Source organism: Tursiops truncatus, chromosome 3 (assembly GCF_011762595.2).
Source record: "Tursiops truncatus isolate mTurTru1 chromosome 3, mTurTru1.mat.Y, whole genome shotgun sequence".
In the NCBI taxonomy this organism is placed as follows: domain Eukaryota; kingdom Metazoa; phylum Chordata; class Mammalia; order Artiodactyla; family Delphinidae; genus Tursiops; species Tursiops truncatus.
Genome location: NC_047036.1, coordinates 47,540,331 through 47,556,604, shown reverse-complemented (window position 1 = coordinate 47,556,604; position 16,274 = coordinate 47,540,331). Strand labels below are relative to the sequence as shown.

Sequence of the window (16,274 nt, the reverse complement as noted above, 5' to 3'; positions counted from 1 at the left end):
GTAAATTGCAATTTCATTCTAAGGAATTATACTTTTTATCCACATCCGAGCTAGAGTTTATTAAATAGAGGATAGATTTTTTTTTAGGTGGCATAGGATGTCTCTGTGAATCAATATAATACTGTGCAACTTGACTGGGATAAATTCTTTCTTTTGTATATGGGCTCCATTTATTTGGCAGTTGAAAATCTCTGGCAAATTAAAATAATTTCTTGCAAACGAGCTTTTGGGAAAAAAATGGAACATATGTGTCTCATCTCAAAATATAGTTTTTGTATCTTGATTTACGTATGTGTGAATGTCTGAAATTTTATTTTTTTCTTATTTTCTGCCAATGGCTAATAAGTTTACTTTAGTGTTGATGCAACTTACATAATTTCTTAAATACCTATGTTTTTTGTTTGTTTAACATCCTAACCTTTCTCTTTCGTCTCACCAATTGAACAGATTGGTTTTTTCATAGAACATTTGCATAGATTACCTCATATGCTCCTTTAAATGAGTCCCTAATGTAGCAAGATTGTTGGTATTTTCCCTGCATCGTAGATAACGAAAATGAGGCTCATGAAAATTAAATACTGAAAGAATGAATATTATGGGTTATTAGAGCTAGGAGGGAATTTATCACCTTATTCATTCATTCATTAATACTCATTACTTAATTTGTGTCTGACGCTGTGAAGTAAGATATACAGGGCTGGTTTTTCAGCCAGCACACATCAGCATGGCAGTATCCATTATTAAAATACTCAAATTCATATCCTGCTGTTTGTTACATAGCTGTTGTACTAAGCCCCCTAAGTGACTTCCAGCTTCACCCCCTTCCCTGGGGCCTCCTAGACCCAGTAACTAAGAGGGACCTTCAGACCCTGCTCCCTCTCTATGTCCAGTATCTCTTTGGATTGGCCAGTGTCCTGATGTACCAATTATTAAATATTTTTAGTGTTACTTCTGGGAAAAGGCTACTAAGGCAACCAGAGGGGTGATGTGACTTGCCTCAAATCTGCAAGTAGATTGACGAAGCATGATTATCCATTCAAAGAAATTCTTAGAATACAGTACCTCTTTTCTTATCCAGAGTCACTTAGAGACACAGCCAAGATTTTAACACAGGTATTCTGACTACCAGTTGTTGCTTTCCACCAAATCAGAGCTTCCTAGAATGTATTGAAAGTATGTCCAGATATTTGATTCTCTTCAGTCCCTGGAATAGCTGGGACAAGCCTAGGATAGCCAGAGAGCTGGGGCCAGTTGCCTCCTGGCAAATACCAGTCCTTTTATTTATTTACTTATTTATTTAGCTACATTGGATCTTCGTTGCTGTGCGCAGACTTTCTCTAGTTGTGGCGAGCAGGGGCTGCTCTTTGTTGTGGTGCACAGGTTTCTCATTGCGCTGGCTTGTCTTGTTGCAAAGGACGGGCTCTAGGCGCATGGGCTTCAGTAGTTGTGCTGCGTGGGCTCAGTAGTTGTGGTGTCCGGGCTTAGTTGCTCCGCAGCATGTGGGATCTTCCCGGACCAGGGCTCGAACCCGTGTCCCCTGCATTGGCAGGCGGATTCTTAACCACTACACCACCAGGGAAGTGTGACAAATACCATTTCTATATGTGCTGTGCCCTAAGAAAGATTTGAATCACTGCATTACATCAGAAAGCTTCCAACTCTTATCCCTATTATGATTTCTGAAAAGGAAAATAATTATAAATCTAAATTATAAAAGTAAAGGAGAGTAGTATTTTTGCCTCCATTCAGCATCAGAACCCTTTTAACCAATTACATGTTACACACAACCCACTATCTGAAAATAAAATTGATATTTATAGTAATTCTATCATAAATGTAAAAATTTGAAAATATATACCCAACATCAAAATAAATAATGATAATAACTGATTATTTCCCTTTGACTAAAATAGGGATCCATGAGTCCATTCTGCTATTAGTAAGTAATAAATTGAAAGTCTGATGAGGAATTTACATAATCTCAAGGTAGCACCCTACAAAATATTAATTACAAAGGTAAAATGAGTAATTTTACCTTGAAGAAGACTGGCATACATCAGCTTAATCAAATTATCAAAGTGTGTGATATTCCTGGCAAAGATATATCACCTGAATTTGATCATGAGGAAACATAAAACAAGGTTATCTGACCTTAGTGTATCTTGGGTATATATCTTCTCAGGAAACTAAATTGCTCTAGGGCACTGAGCATATGAAAATATCTTTGCATCATCCATAGTTAGTGTAACCATACATTCTAGATTTAACAGTGCAGTCTGTAGAATTTTGTTCCATTTAGGAAATCTGATAATGTGTAACTAAATGTAATTTACTTAATTCTCTTTATATCTATATTTCCTATAAATCACTTCATAATCTTATTTTCCCTTTACCCAGAACCTTTACATATTTTTTTTAGAAAAATACTAATTATACCATGCCTCAAATAGCTTTTGAGATGAGTAACAGTAAAACTAAATTATTTCATACCAGAACAGGAAAAAAAAGTTATAGTTTTAGAAATATTTGTGTAGAAATATATTTGCGAGAAAAATAAACATTTAATCAGTCAGAGGTTTATAACCACTTAACATTTTGCTGTTTTTTCTTTTTAGCCCTTCCTCTTTGCTTAGTAGCTTTTTAAAAAATTGACCTAGTATTTTACATCCTGTTTTTTTCTTTTCACACTATGACTATTTGGTTTACATCCTGCTCCTTTCTCTTGACAATATGAATATTTTCCACTGTCATTAAATATTCTTCAAAAATGAATTTAGTGATTATGTAATATCACATCATATTAATGCAGCATAAATTTAGAAATCATTACCCTGGACAATAATTTTTGGAAAATTATTATTATTTTTGTTATTATAAATATAATATTGATGATAATATCCTTGAATTTCATGTGTGTCTTTGGCATGACTTCCTAGAAATGCATACAGAAACTTCTGACACATGTTGATATTTCATTCTCTGAAAAGATTATAGCAATTTATACCCTCTGTATGGGAGCATATCTATTTCACTGCCGCATAGGAATATTTTCAGTACTAGCCAATATAACATATTTCTGAAGTTTTGTGGGGAGGTGAATGAACATTGTTCAGCATGTGCAGGCAGCATATCCATAAAGACATTGACCCTGACTGTGCATCAGCCCAAGCTGCTTATAAAATAAGCTTCTCAGCAAGCATGGCATATATGTCTTAATGCTCTTTAGTTGAGTTCTTTTTTTGAACTTTTGGTCTATTTTAGCTAGAAACTCGTATTTTCTTCATTGAAGTCTTTATTAAAGCTCAGTTATTGACAGAAAAGGATGAAATTTATTTCTTCCATTTTTTTCTCATTCTCTGACACTTGAAATAAATGGATACTATGGGGCTTCCCTAGTGGCGCAGTAGTTGAGAGTCCACCCGCCGATGCAGGGGACACGGGTTCGTGTCCCGGTCCAGGAAGATCCCACATGCCGCGGAGCGGCTGGGCCCGTGAGCCATGGCCGCTGAGCCTGTGCGTCCGGAGCCTGTGCTCCGCAATGGGAGAGGCCACAGCACAGAGAGGCCCGCATACTGCAAAAAAAAAAAAAAAAAAGGATACTATGATTGATTAAAAATTACAGTGATTGTTTTTGTGAATTCTAACATGTTAGCAACATGTTAACATATCATAATACTATTTTTAAATACAAAACAAGTCTTTACTACATCTTAAACAGAAAAAAACATCAGCCCAGTTTCTTTGGGGAGTAGAAATAGAATTAATCCTAATTAATCTAATCTAAGAAATAATCATTTAAAAATTGATGTCATTTATTTCAGATTGGCACCAGCTTTAAAGTGACCTACAATTACATCTTTGCTTTGTGTTATAGGAACTTTACAGCGGTAGCAGAGACTGCAATATTCTTGCTTGGATACCATCCTTACATGAATCAGTTCCTGATGATGAGGAGGTAAAATATTATTTATACAAATTGAACAGTGACTTCTAAATCATAAAAAAAGTTTTTATTAATTTACTTTATATGAGAGAAACTTTTAAAGCATTTCTTGCTATTTTGTGATTGTAAAAATAATTTGCCTCTATATTTGGAAAATTCAAAAAAATATTAAGAGAAGAACATAAATTTCTGAAGTTTATTAATTACTATTAACATTTTGATTTAATTCATTCTTGTTTTTTCCTGTGCGTACTTTTTAGCATGGTTAATATTATGCTTGAACATACAGCTTAGCATCCTGCTTAAGACTTTTTCCATGTCATTAATAAGTATTTGTAAATATTGTTTTTAATAATATAGCATTCTGTCATTTATTTACCATAATTTACTCAAGTATTTTCCTATTGGAAGACATTTCTTTTGATCATTATAAACACATCAAGGTAAATATCTGTTCAAAAATTATTTACATTTCTGATTACTTCTTTGGTTAGATTCCTAGAAGTAGTGTTACCTCTTGAGTTATCACGTATGACATGTTTAAGGTTCTTTATTCACACTATCAAATTTTATCAGTTTACACTTCTACCAGCAGTCTGTTAGTGCCTATCTCAGAGCATAAACTGGTACAAATATGACAGTGTGAATAAAGAACCTGAAAAATGTGGTGGGGAAACAAAGATAAATAAGACATGATTTCTGGTCTTAGGTAGTAGCCTCTGAATTTTTTTACTTTTTTGTCAAGCTATCTAAAGGTGAAATCTTCCAGATTTCATCATGTGTCTATGATTTATTATGGCTTTGATTAGTTTTAGTGTACACCTGCTTTAAATACTGAATTTTTTTTTGTACAAAGCTTAATATGTTCTAATAATTTGGTTCAGCCATTGATTTTGCATTATTATTTAATTACTGTGTCCTGCTGTTTGGGAATTACTATATACATTAAATCCAACTCATAATACTATAAGCCATGTTAGAAAGTTTAACAATCATTCACCAAATGAAAACTATAAAAAACAAAAGCTAGAAATAAATCATCTTTGGGCTTTCCTGGTGGCGCAGTGGTTGAGAGTCCACCCGCCGATGCAGGGGACACGGGTTCGTGCCCCGGTCCGGGAAGATCCCACATGCCACGGAGTGGCTAGGCCCGTGAGCCATGGCCACTGAGCCTGCGCATCCGGAGCCTGTGCTCCGCAATGGGAGAGGCCACAACAGTGAAAGGCCAGCGCCAAAAAAAAAATCATCTTTGACTTATGTATGAAAAAAGGATATTATTTAGAAGAAAACTAAATTGCTTATTTTATAAAGAGAGTATGTGACTCTGATGGTTTATTTCCTCATTATATAGTTACAGTGATAGTTTGAACTCCCCATCTAGAAGAATTTTTGTATATGGGAAGTTAAGCTGAACAAGTAGAAATCAAACAGAGGTACACAAAAAATAGGTTAGCTTTATAGTTAAGCTTTAGAGCTATGAAACCTTACCGTTTAAAATGCACTGTATATATTCTTTAGGATAGGCACCATTCTCAAATTAATATAAAATGGTAAGTGCTAAGATTATTTCCACAAAATTTTAGTTTGAAAGATTTCTGTGAATGTAGGTAGAACATGAATATGATCACGATGCAGATCCCAATAGAGAAGTCTGTCTACACTAGACCCTGTTCCTTACATGTATATTTACTATTTAACTCATATTTAAAAGTATTTTCATCTCACCTATCAAATGAAGGACTGCTGCAGTTCCCCAGAGAGGCAACTTAACACAAAACAAAGCATACACATGCACATACTCACACACTCACTTTATCTGTAGTTTCAGGTAAACTAAATAATAGTAATACTGGTAACTGGGTTCGAATCCCAGTTCTGCCATTCATTAGTGATCTGAGACAAGTTTATGATATCTTCAAACATCAGAATCATCAAAGCAAAATTGTTCTTAGGTTTCCTTTCAAATCCCCCCTTGAGATGAGATTTACTTCTCCATCAACCAACATACAATCCCTTAGGGGTGTTTTCTTCTGATATCCAAGATAGAAGAGGAACTTAGTTCTACCATAAGAAATTGAAGGGCATTGGGCAATAGGGGCAGGTTTTATGGTCTTTAAGCATAAATCCTGTTATTTAATTGGCAGGCTGTTTTGTTATATTCTGAGGAATCTACCTTCCTTTTGCCCCCTCTTCCTAACATTTGGTCACAATCAAAGCAAGCCTATGTAACTCCTACTCACTTTTTCCTGGCTGAGATCTCTAGGGTGACTATATTACAGTTTAAATCTGACCTCTCATCAAGAATCTTACTTTATTTTGACAGTTACACAATATGTAGCTGTTTTATTTACCACTTGTGTAGATGTATAATCACTTGCTATATTGAGACAACCCTATATTCTACCTATAAAGATTTTCCACTAATTACCAGTAAGAAATTTAGAATTTATCAAGGTGCATGTATGGAAGATGATCCAGTTTGGTTTTGTTCTTCCTTCCCGTTACATGGACCTGAACTATATCCCCTTTAAACTCATGCTTCCCTGTCTCCATAACATTCACAACTATCTGTCAGTAGAACAGGCAGGCTGGATGGATATGTTCAAGCATAGAAAGAATGTCCACTAGGAGGAGATGTTGTAAAGAAAACTGAAGTAATAGATGGTAGTTAACTTGATCAGTAGGTCTCAAACAGTATTTGTGTACCACATCATATATAATATTTTTACTGAAGCTTTCAATTACAAGTAAGATGTTTTATTTGTGTTTTTTAACAATAAAATGTACTTCTAATAATACTGTAATATATTCATATTGTTATCCTTTACTGCTATAAACAGTAAAATTTATATGCAACTGCCTTTCCAATTTTCACTTATTTTTGTTTGCTTACCATAGCAACAATAATTTAAATTAAAATATAATTTTGCTTCTCTGTTGATTTTTAAAATTAAATTTAAGTGTTTAATAGGTTACATATTTGGCTTCCATAGTGAAATTAGAAGGCATGGCCTTTGTGTGGTTCATCTACCCAGGGACATTTTGGGGTAGATATCTAAGGCAGAGTTAAAGGCTTTTAGAGCTAGAGTAGGGAAGAATAATCACCTAACCCCTAAGGATAATACATCTTTAAATAAACTGTCACTAAATAACCTAACTTGGTAGTTAAATTATAAACCCAGAAAGGTAGGAAATTCAGTAAACACTTGGATGAAAGAATAAATGAACAGTCTTCAGTATGCTACTCTTGCAAATCAGTGGACTGCTACTAGAAATAAGTGAATAGTTTGCTGAGGTTTGGTAATAGTTTTGGATCTGGACACCAGGTATAATGGAATTTTGTTTGTGCAACTAAGTGACAATAGCCAATGTTACGTTTAGTAATGGTGACAATACCACCATTAGATTAAGTAATGGACTCAGATCTAAGCTTTAACAACTGTAAAGAATACCTAAATTCACATATTGTTTTCTGACTGTCCTGGCTGATACTTGGGGAATTTACTGCAAACACCCACTATTTCTACTGTTATCATTGTTTGAATTTTAAGAGTCTAAATCATCATGTTCATCAAAAGGAAATGAACATTCTCAGACATACAGTAGGGGCTACCCTTAACATAAAATATTGCTATATGTTGTAAAAGGTAATATATCTAAGATAATTTAAGAATAATCTAAGAACTAATACATTATTGGATTTGGAGTCTGAACAAACTGGCAGCAGACATAAAAACTGCAGAGTAGGAAGCACACGTGGCTCATAATGCCCAGATACTCAAAAAAGAGATCATTTTAAAGTCCTTTAATCATTTGCCAAAAAATTAGAAGGTTAGCCATTCAAAAAATTTCCCCAGACAAGTGAATTGATTTGAAATACCACAGGTAATTAAAATTCCTCTGTTGCTGATTACATTTATTATTAAAGTTGTGAGAGTACTGTGATGTTTTGTTATTTTAGATAAGTACCATCTAATGCATGTTCTCTTTCACAAAAATCTCCCAGGGAAACCTATGTGCTAATGACAAAATGTTACCGTTTCCAATACATTTTACCTGTCTTTTTCAACTGCTTTCCTAACTACATACATACATACATACATACATAAATAAACCTCGCCACTTAATACCAAAAATGATATTACTCTGACGAACACCTTATTCCCCACATGTGGATATTTGCTTATTTATAAAAATCAGGTCCATCCAAGCAGTAAAAAGTTGCTCACATTAATAATTTGGGCTCTCATGTCAGACTGTAGACCTGAGTCCAGGCTTAGCCACATGGATATTAATGTGCCCTCTTCTCCAGGTAACTCCAAAGAGGTGTAAAAATGCCTTAAGTAATAGCAGCAGCAGCATATGTGTGTCTGTGCGTGTCTGTGTGTGTGTATGAAGTAACTACTTTGAAGGAAACAGATAATTTAGATAAAGTCTGATATGTCTATTTAAAATGAAGTTACATTATTTTATATTGTATGCGGGGTGTTTCTTTTGTTAACTTTTGGTTTGAAATTAACAATTATATAGTTTCTTCAAAAATAATCTAGTTGCTTTTTATCTGATATATTTCATAACTATATTGTGAGCCTAAAATTATGAGGTAGAATAATTGAGTCTTTCTTTTTTGCCCCTTTTTTTTAGACTTCAACCAAAGCACAGTTAAATCCAGCATTTGAAGATGCCTGGAGCAGCAGTGATGAGGAAGGATGACTATCATTCTTAGCTTTTTGTCTCTATTGATGAAACTTTTAAAACAGGACTGTTTTATTTTTTTAACTGTCCAGTGACAGCTAAATTAGCCCTGAATTTGGGTGGTTTTTTTCCTTTTATTTTAAAATGAAGTTAATAGTTGCATGAAATCCTGCAACAGAGTTCCATATAGTTTATTTAATCAGAACATGTCTCCTTGATCCCAGTTGCTGTTGTCTGCCGCAGCCCGTATAGCTGTAGTAGAAGGAGACAGGTCATGGTAGCCCCTTTGTGGGAACTTGAGCAGATTGTGTGAACAATAAGATGCAGTCTTAGAGGATGAGCACGTAGAGGTTATCAGCACTGACCTTCTTCTGCTGGTTGTACCATCACCTTGCTCATTGTCACTTTTAAGAATGATTTTACTGAGGATTATATCAAAAAGTATAGTTGAGAAGTTAACATCAAAATTTGTTTATTATTATTTATGTATTCCGTTTTTGCAATGATTTCATTTACTTAACCGTTGTCTAGCTTTATGTTAAATTTTCTTGAACTCATTGCCTTCCACAATCTAAAAAGTGCATCACAGGAGGTATTTAACTTAGGGAAAATACCATGTTTCCTTTATTTTAATGCATCAGATGGCAGCTTAAACTACTCTTCTATGAATCTGTTTAAGATGTGACCAAGTCCTACTTCATTCATCAAAGCAGAAAATATCCTGGCAGGGAATTTGGCTTAAACATGAAATGTCATAAAATTTCTATTTTATTTTCCACTCTTCTTGTGTCATAACCCACAAGTGATTATCATGAACCTAATCTTATATTCCCTTTCTTTCTGATTCTATCAATAGGAGGCTAAAGAGGTTTTTGTGAGCTTGAATACCAAGTATACAGTTGTTGAGTTTTTAAGTGTGTGTTAGGCCTCATATCAGACCTTTCTGGCCAAACGTTTTCCATACGTTTACTTTATAGTTGATCTTCTTAAGCCCTGACCATTTTACTCTCACTTTTTCTCACTTGGTGAGGATTCTTAACAATCTTTGAGAATGCTATTGAAATTGGATTTTTTTTTTAATTTTAAGAAAAAAGGAGTCTTTCTCCAAACTTCAAATACACATAGGTAACTGGTACATTTCGAAAAGGTCCATCTGCTGGGGATGTGGAATGACTACCCTCCTAGAGCCATGGGATGAATCTAATCCACTGACTGGGCAGTGCCAGCAACCAGTGAGGCCTTGTCAGTACCTCGTGTCTGCGACGTTACATGTTCCTGTAGGCATCCATAAACCATTTTCCTTTTCCCCTCTGAGCTTTTCTGAGTCAAATCTCCGCCTGTTCCTCAAAGTAGTCGGAGATGGCTGCACCTGAGCACTCACCTGTGTGCTGTGGGCCATTTGTGGGTTTGGTGTGAGGGCCTTCTCAGGAGATCATGGCTCCCCACAAGCACTGTTTAGGTCACAAGCTTCTCTGCTGTGTCTGCTTCCTGCTGTCGCAAGCAATCCGTTCCCCACACTAGTAGGGTATAAGAGGTCCCATCCCTGGAGACCGTGACTCAGTGTTTAATGAAGAAGGAGAGGAGGGGAAAGGAGCACCAGTTTCCAGCATGTCCCCCACCAAGACCTGAAGAGTTGATCCAATTAATTTTAAACATACAAAGCCCTGATCCATGCATATGGGCCCTCATAAGAGCTGCTGCTTATCAACATGCAAAGAGTCTCATGCTCAAAACAAAAAATGTAAAAGGTGAAGTTGATGCCACCGTTGCTTTCCTAGATGTAGACCCTAGCCCCTCTAAGGTTGATTAGGACACCCTAGAGAAGGGGGGGTGCTGCTTACAGAGAGGCCACTAGCGACCAATAGGAGCTTATCAGGTGAACACCCAACAGAAAACAAAAAGGAAAAGTGTTAGTCATCTAGAGGTACAAGCCATTCTGTAAGTTTTAAAAAAAAGGTAGCAGTGTGAGGAAGGGACTGATGATTCCATGGACAGGGGCAATCCCGGGGGTAAGTTGCCCAGAAGCACCTGGCCCCTTCAGCCTCCCTTTTTTCCTCTTATTAGCCAGAAAAAGAAAGTAAAGACTGCACCTTCAGGGTGCAAAAGCCTGAAACAGGAAGAGAACAGAAAAACTGACTGCCACTTTAGGTGGATACAAGCTCAAGGGGAGAAAAAAACAGGAACTTTAAATCTTAGGTACTAAGCAAACACCAATCTAGCAAACATAATGCTAATTGTGGATTACTTAATGATTTAAAAGCAAAAACAGAAAATAAAAGGTAATTGAATAATATATACATAAATATAATATTAAAGCAAAGTTTTATAATTTGATGTAATTGTAAATCCAAAATTTATATACTAAATGAATATATTAAAGAATTTATATAGCAATAAGATTAAAATGCCACCTTATGATGGATTACTACAACGTTAATGATGTGGTCCCATCCATTGGGGCCCCCATACTCAATATCCAATGTCATTTCTTTTAAATTTTATTAAAGTATAATTGATTTACAATGTTGTGTTAATTTCTGCTGTACAGCAAAGTGACTCAGTTATACATATATATATTCTTTTTCATATTCTTTTTCATTGTGGTTTATCACAGTATATTGAATATAGTTCCCTGTGCTATACAGTAGGACCTATATTTTATCCATCCTATATATATAATAGTTTGCATCTGCTAATCCCAAATTCCCAATACTTCCCTCCCCCACCCCCCTCCCCCTGGGCAACCACAAGTCTGTTCTCTATGTCTGTGAGTCTGTTTCTATTTTGTAGATATGTTCATTTGTGTTGTATTTTAGATTTCACATATGAGTGATATCATATGGTATTTGCCTATCTCTTTCTGACTTACTTTGCTTAGTATGATCATCTCTAGGTCCATCCATGTTGCTGCAAATGGCATTATTTCATTCTTTTTAATTGTGTATATATATATTTATTTATCCCACATCTTCTTTATCCATTTATCTGTAGATGGACATTTAGGTAAATAGTGCTGCTATGAACATAGGGGTGCATGTATCTTTTCGAATTATAGTTTTGTCTGGGTATATGCCCAGGAGTGGGATTGCTGGATCATATGGCAACTGTATTTTTAGTTTTTTGAGGAACTCCATACTGTTTTCCATAGTGACTGCACCAGTTTACATTCCCACCAACAGTGTGAGACCCTTTTCTCCACACCCTCTCCAGCATTTATTATTTGTAGACTTTTTAATAATGGTCATTCTGACCAGTGTGAGATGGTACCTCATTGTAGTTTTGAATATCCAATATTATTGAAATTACTGATTCTATTCAGTCAACAACCTGTAAATATTTTGCCCCTGTACACTTGGCTAACATGTTCTGTTCAGTGCCTGTTTCACCAGCCTCTAGCTGCTGTTCGCCTTCACTTCAAAGAGACACAATACACCTTTTCCAGACTATCTATTGGGTACCTCAGCAGCTTTGCCATCACAATCTAGGCAGACAAGATCTCAACTGCATCCACCTTTTTCCAGGAGCACAGGTGTGATGTTACATTGATGACATCCTCCTCCAAGGAGACTCATTTGATATACATTTAAGGTATACAGGTCCAACATGTTTTAGTACTTTGGGGGTTCTGAAGGCAACATATTCTTTATTTACAAATTTTACTTCCAAATTCAAATCAGTAGGTACTCCCGTTAGTGCCCTGAAGGACTCTTTCACCAAGGAAATTTTGGCAACCTCTTGTCATACCTCCTGGAATCTCTAGACCACGTAGGATGGCCATAAGTTGTCCAAGGGCTTACGATGCAAAAAACTGCCCTCTCAGCCTCATACTATACTCCATTAAAACAACAAATAAAATACATGCTGAGCTCTCTGGAAAATAGAGGCTCTCACATACTCTGAGCCTGTGACCTTTCATACCCAACTGCTTGTTAAGCGTTGGGTCGTAGAAACAATACACCAGAAACTCAGCACAGCTACCAAGGCCTCTTTAGACAGGATGGAGCCGAACCTGAGCTCTCTGGCGTATTCCACCTGCAGGAGGAGGTGGCTTCCCCTGTCCTCAGTCCCTTGTTAAGTGCCATGGTGCTGGAGGATGTCATCCCTCCCCCAGATCACTTGGCTGCTCAGAATCCACTTGGGATTAACTGAATGAACAGCAATGGGAGTACATAGACTATGCAAATGGCACTGCTAACCATCATACATGATGGAGCTCAATGAAATGTTGCTGTTTTCCATCTCAGGGATGTCCCTAATAATGGATGGGACCCAAGAAACAGCACACTCAACCAAACTTCTGGATGCCCTGGCCAACAAGTAGCCTCATTTCACATTTATTATAAACTGTTGGGTCATTGCCTAAAATTGTCCCTTTAAGGGAGAAAAAAACTAACAAAACTGGGACTCTCTTGCCTCACAGATGTCCAAAATATAAGTCAAAATCACACATCTCCATATATATTTAGGCCACAATACAAGGCCTTTCCAATTGCACGCCATACTACTTTTAGAGTTACAGATGTTATTGTTAATAACTAAGATATACATTTTTCTTCTAAAAATACACAATGCTAATCTCTTGGAAAAGGTATTCAATAGAACTTTCACATCCCTTGTAGGTATCAGATAGCCAGTTTAATTAAGAGACATAATGGTCTCACACAGCTCTTTTTCAAATTCCACTCAGGTAAATGGACCCCTAAATGGGTCTCTATCTTGCTCTAGGCCTTAATCTCTCTTAATTCAAGGCCCCTTGGCCAGTTTACACCTCACACCAACTTTTAAAAGTTTTCTTTCCCCCTTATATTTAAAGGGGATGTGTATTGCCTCCGTGTATATAAAGACTCCTTGTAAATGAGACCCTTTTTATAATGTCTTCCCATATCTTTATAAATGTTTTATCATTCCTTCATCCCAGAAGGGCTGGAGGCCAGATCAAGGGGCGCATTAACCAAATTGTCCATATACTAGACAGCTGTTTACCTGATAGAGGACCCATTTGAGCTGAAACTTCCACCAAAAACAAAAGCCCTCTCAGTGCAGCTGCTTATCTTCCTGTTGACTGTTGGTCTTATTGCTATTGGTCTGTATACTTTCATTAATTTACAGTCTGAAGACCCAAACATGGTAAATGTGAGACCCCCACATCACCTCGAGTGGATACCCTCTGGGAAAGGATACCCCAGCCCCGTATCCCAGAGGGCATCTCCTACTCCAAGTGCCCATCATTGGAGATGACTTCACTCTGACACTAAAACCTCGCTTCCAGCAACACATGGGTTGCCTCTCCTAAGGCACAAATTGTACACAGGACGTTTTTGCTTTTCTTCCTTTGATATTAGGGATCCCATTACATTTCTGAGCTACTGTCTGCCTAGCCCATGATCCTACTCCTTGTTCTTTGCCAAAAGGCACACCCCTCATACCTGTGCCTAAGGAGAAATCTAGTAGAGGTTACTGCTCTCTGTGTTCTAAATTAATGGAGATTATTGCTTTCCCTGGAGGCATTTGCCTCATATTAGTCAAATCCCTCAGCACTTTGGGGAGAGGACCACCTAGTTCCCAAGGCATTTTCCTACTCTCACCTTGTGCCTCCCACCATGATCGCCACAACCACTCTTTCTCCTTGGTTACACACAATCCCACTAATCTTACATATACTTTACTAATGTATCATTTCATACTGTCCAACAGAACAACTGCTGGACCTGCTATCTTGATATATCATACCTTTAGCACACTTTCCAACTCCACTTAGATATTGTTGGAGACCCCAAGAATTTCCTATTTCTTGGTTAATGCCATATAAATAGAAAATCTAGTCATAGGCTGGCCTGCAAGGACTCCTTACACCTCTACTTGTGTTCTTCCTTTCTACTCTCTTAGTAAAATGTTTTCTACAGTGTTAGTGCAACTTATGCCCTGCTCGCTAAAAGTCTCCACTAGTATCACTCCCAGGGATTCCTTGATTTGATGCCAGAGCATCACAGGGCCAATGGTATTGACTACATTTTCTTATTTTCTGTATCCTGGATACTGTGGCATTTGGATCCTTGATCGATCCTGGTGACACTGCCCCTTCCAGAACTAATTCCCAGAGATAGCAAAGGACCCCCCTGGAAGCCTGCCTTTAGTATACAAGACAACCAATCCAGAGTCCACACCCCCAACCATCCCCTTTATCAAATTCTCACACGTGAGCCAGTATTCTCCCTGCCCTAACCCACCCCAGAGCCAGGTACCAGGCAGCTAGGAACCAGCCCTGTAGCCCAGTCTACTGAAATTATTCAAAATATCCAATCCCCTCAACAACAACAAAAAAAATCCAATCCCAAACTTACTCAGTGTACCTGCCCTGCCTCCCCCATTCCTTCCCACAGAAAATGTTAATAAAGACTCTAGGCCATGCTGCACCCTCTCCCTCTCTGCCTCCTGACTGATCCTGGTCCTTCCCCGTGTGGCTCTTCATGGCATGGTGTGCCATGCTTCCTGGTTCTAGGGATATTTGAGTATAAACTATCCTTCATTTCCATGTCTGCGTGTCTTAGGAGAAATCCCAGCTACAAACACGAAGTCATTCTTTTTATTAACTTCACAATACTCCATCTTGTGAATGTACCATTTGCTCCCAGCCATTCCCGTGTTGAGGGCCACATGTACAGTGGTAAAGATTGTGAACTGCACTATATCTTCCTTAGATAATGTATTTGGGTGATACACTTTAGTTATTGAATATCATCTTTTCCTCTAGCAGAGGAAATGGTAATTTTGCTGGGTAGGATTCTTGGGTTGTAGTCCTTTTCTTTCATTAGCCTGTAACTATTACGTCCATTGTCTTCTAGCTTCTATTATTGCAGACTAGGATTTTATAATAAAACCAGTTTGATTTTTTTCCCCTTTGTGGGGAACTCGTTCTTTATAGCTAAAAGCTTGTCAACTATGAGGGTTTTTTTTTTCCTTTTTATCCTTAGAGTTCCTTAATTTTATCAGATGTCTGATAAGTCTACCCCTCCCCCCTCACTTCCTGGACCTCTTGTGAGCTCTTTCAATCTGAAGCTTCAAGCCTTCTCTCAGCTCAGGAATATTTTCTTCTAATATTTGTTTAATTGTTGCTTCTCCTCTTTTTTTTTTTTTCCTTCTCTGCATGACCTAATAATTGCATGTAAAGTCTACTCTCTCCTTCATAGTCTTATCTTATCCTTCCTGCTCACCTTTTTTTTTTTTTAATCCTAGAACAGTTCCTGCTACTTAGTAGGTGCTCAGTAAATACTTGTTTTGTGGTTTCTGTTCTGTACTTCGAGATTTTGCACTTGACCTGTGAGGTCACTAATTCAGGCCTGACTGTGATCATCAGGAGAGACTTTAATTATTGTTTTATTCTCCTCCCTACCCTACACCTTTGTTTTGTTTTGTTTTTAAACACTTGGAGAAATAGGAACGATCTATAGAGGCTTCTACTTGAAACTTTTTTTTAATTGTTTCATTCAATTGGTATTTGTCCAATCTTACTGACAGTATATATCAATGAACCTATTACAAAGGTAGTAATCACCTGCAATTTCTCTCCATTGCCTTTTACATTTTATGGATTTTCCTTCCATGGTGACTTGGCTAACAGTATGTGTCTTTTAGTTAT

General features: G+C 37.0%; 1 protein-coding gene across 3 annotated transcripts in view; it reads left to right on the top strand.

The window, feature by feature from the left end:
* Positions 1-11,161, top strand: part of ERCC8 (ERCC excision repair 8, CSA ubiquitin ligase complex subunit) — a 61,066-nt gene extending 49,905 nt beyond the window's left edge. For all 3 annotated transcript variants that reach the window (XM_004311055.4, XM_019930006.2, XM_019930007.3), the window contains 2 exons: positions 3,875-3,955; positions 8,588-11,161. In XM_004311055.4, the coding sequence (XP_004311103.1) occupies positions 3,875-3,955; positions 8,588-8,656 (150 nt within the window). In that variant the 3' untranslated portion in view covers positions 8,657-11,161. The remainder of the gene's footprint in view (positions 1-3,874; positions 3,956-8,587) is intronic.
* The last annotated feature ends 5,113 nt before the right edge of the window (positions 11,162-16,274 follow it).